Raw genomic sequence first — 6,608 nt, 5'->3', positions numbered from 1 at the left:
ACTGGAACAGACCAAGTAAAAATTAATAGATTCTTGCAGTACTGGAACGCATTAAAGCTCCGTTCCTTTACGTACAATAATCTTCAAGTTTTACAACTTTGTACTAGAAAAGCTTTCCTTAACTTCAAACACCATATAATTCATGGGTCTGTTCCTTTACTTTTGAAAATAGTAAAACCGGCAAAAGTAGTAAAAATTGTAAACTACTTCCATATGAATTTTACGGTGTCTGAAGTAAAGGAACGCTTTTCGAGTAAAAAGTGGTAAAACTTGAAGATTCTTGCACGTAAAGGAACAGAGCTCATATGGGAGTAGTTTCCAACTTTTACTACTTTTGCTGGTTTTACTAGTTTCAATAATAAAGGAACAGACCATGGCACAATTACTACAACAAAAACCAGTTCAGTACTGTGAAATGTCAAAAATGTTTTCCAAAAATAATGCGATTCACATAATTTTTCAACAAAATTTCGTTAGGCAGGTATTAATAAACGCATTATTACAAAAATCCATCAAAAATGCACAATTTTTCATTTAATTTTTTGTGTTTTCAATTACAACAACTTTTTTGACAACTCGCAGTACATCAGCTGGGCTGATGAGCGTACCTTGTATGATTGTGCCATAGGAACAGACCATGTCATAATTACCAAGGTAGTGGTATCACACCAGCTGTTCGAATATGAAATGTCAAATCCCTTTATAAAAAAAAAATATTTTTGTTGTAATTTTTCCAACAACATAAAAAAAAACATTTTGAAATAACATATTCGGCCTGTTCCTTTACTTTAGAAAGTGGTAAAACCGGCAAAAGTAGGAAAAGTTGTAAACTGCTCTCATATGAATTGTATGGTGCATGGTTTAATAATAAAGGTTAGCTAAAGCTTCCTGTCAATTTAATTTTTTTTCTTTCGACTGTTCCTAAAACGTCAAAACAATATACACAATCTTTGTATGTGTGTGTGATGTTTGAATAATATGCCAACAATTTTAAAAACAATCGAATTCAATGATTTTCAAAATTGGTTTTAGAACATTTGTATGGAAGAAATCCTTCAGCTTATTATTGAAACAAACATTTTATCATATCCACAACTCGATTATGTGTAGAAACCGTGGCCCTTCATTCATTTTCGCGTTTTTTATAAAATGCTCAAAATTGGTATTTTGTAAACAAACCCACTTGTTGCCTTTTTGTTTACTAATTTTGAAGTTTTATGAATTCAGGAAAACAAGGGTTCTATAGATTTTTTTCATTTAAATCTACCTCTTTACTTATACCATGGTATGGTGTCTGAAGTAAAGGAACGCTTTTCGAGTAAAAAGTGGAAAAACTTGAAGATTATTGAACGTAAAGGAACAGGGCTATTACAAATATGTCGATGCCACAGGTATATGCATGAATTACAACAACTAAAGGCCTGCATACATAAGCTGCTCTGCCTGATTGCCTTGTTTTCCTGCTTCATTTTTGACATAATAAAAATAAAAGAATAAAGAAGGCCGAGGAAATTTCGAACTGGGTTGCCCTTTTCTTTTTTATTCTTTTATCAGAAGTAAGCAAGGTAAGCTTATGTACGCAGGCCTTAACAAATTTACAAAAACAACATTGTTATTGTTGAAAATTAATTGTCAAAGAAAATATTGAATAATAGGGTCGTTCCAATTTTTTTTCAGGACAACATAAATACATTTTGAGAATCCTCTAAAATAGAACTAATTTGAATTAAAATGTAAATATAAAGCCCTCGGCACATACGGTCCGTTTAGTGACACGTTGGGACACGCGTTGTCCCAAAACAGTTAAATTATGTTTAACTTCAATGCGTCGGCCATATTGTTGTTTTTCGAAAAACTTGGCTTCACTTTCACTTTTTTCATGTGGTTGTTGTAACGCAACGCACAACGCACCGTATGTGCCGAGCGCTTAACGCATTCAGATCTCTCGTAGGTAATTTTTATTACACGTTTAAGATGAAAAGCAGTATTTTATGGCAACAAATTTCGAAGTTTCAAATTTCAAAAAAAGTAAGAATACAGCTGATTGTCACTTCTACCTTATATGAATATGCCTTGATGTGAACGTGGTTTAAATGTACTAAAATTCCGTCAATATGTCATCGCATTTAGAAGTCTATCGCATTTAGAAGTAAAACAATCCTCCTGTTGTCATAGTCATATGTTGGAGATTTGTTTTAATCATAAAAACGCGATAAACAATGATTTTATGAGTTAAATTTACGAAACCAGTGGTAGAAACCAAAGATTTAAATATTTTATTATAAAAAATGTCGAGCAATATGTTTCGCACCGCAAAATATAAAATAGATTTTGTAAACTTTTCATCATATCGCCGGCTTTTTGTGGTTCTACTATGTGTTTGTATATTCTTTTATCTATTGCCGCCCATTTTTCGTTATCTATTCCTAGGAGGAAGCGCACCGGAAAATAAAGGTATGTATGTTGTTGATATGCTGACCTGGAGGAGAAATTTGGCATTTTTATTACAGGTACGCTTTCGGCCCTTATTCCAACGGTGTATAACCTTTGTCCCGGAAATGTATACTTCCCGAGATAAAGGCCTCGAAAATTCCTCAAAAACTCCAACTAGGACTTAAACGCATTTACTCGCATTTACTAAACTCAAATCTTGCACACCAGTATATATGTATAGAGAAAGATAAATCCACCGCCGAAGGCCAGCTTCTTAGAAATAATTACAATTTAAAAGAAATTTTAATACCATTCCCGAGATTTGCACCTGTCCATAGGAGAAAGTCTTAAATACCCGGCCGAAGGCCGGCTACATAAAGCAAAATGTACAATTTAAAAATACCTATTTCTCGGGAAGTTTGGAGTTTCCCCACACATATTGTATACTGGTTTGTTCAGGGGGACAATACTTACCTGTAATAACAAAATTTTTAACGATTCGAGTCTAGTAAATATTTTTAACTTAAGGCGGAGTAATGGTTTTTGTGGAACTTTCGAGGCATATATCTCGGGAAGTACACATTTCCGGGACAAAAGTTATACACCGTTGGAATCAGTACCGAAAGCGCTATGGTGAAAATGCCGATTTTTCAGCCAGGTGGACCCTAAAGGAAAGAAGTTCCATATTGAGTAACTAATATGTATTTCTTAGATCCCTTAATGCAGTGCATGGATGATCGATTGACACCGTTTTTCTTGCAAAATTTTGAGTTTGATGCCAACATTAGGCACGTGCCTCCCTTTGCAGAGGAACGTAATATTATACCGTATGTTGGCAACGGATATATAGGTTTGGAAGTGGCTCATGATGCTCCCTTAAATATTAAATATGGACGTGCTATGCATACATATACACAATTTCATCCGGTTGTTTCGGTTTTGCAAACTGCCGAATCTGGCAGGGAAGCTACAGTTGTGGAATACCTTTCAGGCATTGCGTGGAGGTAAGTTTAAAAGTTTATTTTACAAGTATACTCAGAAGAAAAACAAATTGAAATATGAAAACATTACCCCGTATTGTCAATGTCCATTCCAATTGAAATAAACAGTGATAAATTTAGATTGTTTAACGTCCATATCTCGGGAAGTATGAATTACATGAAAAAATATTATCAAAGTAAAACAGAGTACATGTTGGAAAAGCTTGGCAACATCCTGCAGATGCCGTTAAGGGTTTTAAGGTTTATCCCGTTCTACATTTACAGAAGAGCTTTGTTTCCTAAATAATGACCAATACTTTTATTTTTTGTTTCCTTTCAGATTTCAATGTTTTTCAAACATGTTCATATCTTATTCATATTACGCTCATCGAACACATCCAAGTGTCCTAATGCAAGAAATTAAAATTACCAATACACGTAATACCATGGAAGAAGTTGAGCTCATTTTACCGAGGATACATTTCCAGTCACCCATCACTCGTACAATACAACTTGGTTCTACGGAATCGACAAAAGAATTTCAAATTATCACTGGAACTCTGAATCCAAATGAAGAGGACAAATCTTTGATTATTATTGTCACTATTGTATTACCAAAAGTATCGAGAAGTATACAATTGAAAAAACGAGGAAGTATTAAAATTGAAATACCAATAGCTGTACACTACTCCAAGCCATTGAAAGGAGACAACGAAGAACAAATACGAACCACAACAGCTGAGACAGAACAAAAAGCTACATTAGCCATGAATAAGGTGCTACAAAGTTTGCAGTCCAAAACAGAATCTGCCAGTACAGCGCTGCACAACTTTAGACAAGCTCACATTAATGTATGGTCCGATCTATGGGCGACAGGTTTTACGATTAGTACATCTAAAGCAGAAAACAGCTTAAATGGCGATCGTATCAATGCCACTATGTATGCTGTATTATCACAAACGCGTAGTTATGAATTTGAGGAATATATATCAGTGTCTGCTCCATCCAAGCAGGATATAGCAAAGGCTTTAACGTATGCGGAAGGTTGTTATGACTCTTATCATACCTTACAGGCCGACAATCTATGGTTACCTATGGATTCGTTAGAAAAACTAAACAAAGTTGTCTCATCGTGGATGTTAACGCTAGAAAAACAGGGCTGTCATAATCTAATTCGGGCTGGTTCTTCTGGTGTAATTCAAGCTATGGTTTTAAGTTTCGGTAGTTTTCGTTTCAGTAATCAACATTTGGAGTGTAATATGCATCCGAAATATTTACATCGAGATTTTCATTTTCGTCGCCTGAATTATGGCAATCGTACACATGTTAATGTGACAATAAATGTAACCGAAGACAATAAGGCTGTCATCAATGTTGCACTAGATCGCTCCGATCGTTCATATTATGCTTGTGATGGTGGGTGTATGGATGAACCGGTTTTATTAACGTAAGTAAATGAAAGAGTTGAGTTAACCCATAATATGTACATTAATGCAATTAAACTATTTATTTTATAGGCAAAATCGTCGACAATTTCCGGTCAAACTTACAGAACCATTGACTGCCATCCTTTACATAACCGAGGACAAGCAGCACATGGTTGAACTTCATCAAGCTATACATGTTAAAGAGGTTGTGGAAGGTAATATCATCACTTATAAGTTTAATTTTCATTTGCGAAGTGTTAATTCGATCTTCGTTTCTTTTCATTTAGCTCCCGCACATGAACAACACATAATATCGCTCCATAAACATGGGCATCAGCTAGGTGGGTTACCCACATTGTTTTGGGTATCTGTATGTGCAATAATTATAGTATTCCATATATTCTTATGTAAATTAATTATTAAAGAATATTGTGAACCTTCAGATAAATTAAGATATCGTTATAACAAGCCGTGATTTTAGGTTCTAAATTTGTAAAGTACTAAAGTATATTTACGACTAAAAAATTAGCCTTTTTATTTAATTTTTCTTTTCTCAACTTTGTAACACTGATTTTTCAGAAATTAGCTAAGTTTACCATGTACGCAATATTTAGGACTAGAAAAAATGAGAGAGATATGAACATATTACTAATAACTTATCCCCCTAAAGCTTTACAAAGTAAAAGCTGCATAAAATATTTTTTGTGAATCATGAAGAAGAAAATGACATCGCAATGTTAAAAAAAAAATTAAAAATGTATATAACTAAAGACAATTTATTTAACTTTGATTACATAACCCATAACTCCGTATTATTCCTATAGAAGAAAAATAAATTGATGTTGGCCTTAAGAATTTTTTATTGTGTTCTATTTTTCTACTCTGGGTAGGTTAGGTTAGGGGATGTGTAGTCACTAATTGTGACTGCGTCACTCGGAGACCTTCCGGTCCATTGTGATCATCCAGTAGAAAAGAGCTGCAGGATAAAGGAGGTGAAAAAAGGGAGGATAGGGGAAAAAATAAAAAGAGAAAGTTGTTAGCGCAGTGAAAGAACGAGTAGATTACAAGAATGTTTAAGAGTGGAGTGATAGTTTTAGAGTAGGAGAAAAAAATTTATTTTTAATGGTAGGCAGAATAGTTGAATTTATTTACGCGTTCAGGTTGCGCTGTCCCAGCCACTTCAGAGATCACAGCAGGCTCCACAGTTGAGTAGAAAGTTAGACACGGTGGGAAGTGAGCACCTACTAACCTATGCCGTCTACCAGCCATTGCTGGACAACGACACACGTGAGTTGAATGTCGTGGTCGACGGTAGCAGAATTCCGACCACAAACTGCCCTAAAATGTTAGGGGTCACATTCGACACTACATTCACTTCGTGCGCACACGCCACAGCTATCTGCGACAAGTTGAAAAGTAGGAACAAGGTCCTCAAGTCCCTGGCCGGCAGCACTTGGGGTGCAGATAAAGAAACCTTGTTGACCACATATAACGCGATAGGTCGGTCTGTGGTAAGCTATGCGGCTCCAGTCTGGTCCCCGAGATAGTGTGATTCGAACTGGAAAAAGATTCAAACTTGCCAAAATGCAGCCCTGAGAACAGCGACAGGGTGCCTCCTCAAATCTTCAGTGGACCATCTACATGAGGAGGCAAAAATTCTTCCTGTAAAGCAACACAATGAGATGCTTTCGTTGCAGTACCTGCTTGGATGTTATCGTGTGAGCCATCCCAATCACCATCTTGTGGGTAGGCCCGGCCCATTCAGGGA

The 6,608-nt window shown here is 35.7% G+C and overlaps 1 protein-coding gene across 1 annotated transcript; it reads left to right on the top strand.

The window, feature by feature from the left end:
* The first annotated feature begins 1,968 nt into the window (after positions 1-1,968).
* On the top strand, positions 1,969-5,695 carry LOC141394527 (uncharacterized protein KIAA2013 homolog). The gene is made up of 5 exons (XM_073969080.1): positions 1,969-2,454; positions 3,146-3,437; positions 3,754-4,860; positions 4,931-5,055; positions 5,128-5,695. The coding sequence occupies exons 1-5, from the start codon at positions 2,289-2,291 to the stop codon at positions 5,313-5,315; spliced, it is 1,878 nt and encodes a 625-aa protein (XP_073825181.1). The 5' UTR covers positions 1,969-2,288; the 3' UTR covers positions 5,316-5,695.
* Positions 5,696-6,608: the final 913 nt, after the last annotated feature.

This window comes from Musca autumnalis, unplaced genomic scaffold (genome assembly GCF_047663935.1).
Source record: "Musca autumnalis isolate F117 unplaced genomic scaffold, ASM4766393v1 scaffold_2, whole genome shotgun sequence".
Classification (NCBI taxonomy): Eukaryota; Metazoa; Arthropoda; class Insecta; order Diptera; family Muscidae; genus Musca; species Musca autumnalis.
Note: the sequence above shows the minus strand (reverse complement) of the source record. Positions and strands in the feature narration are given on the sequence as shown.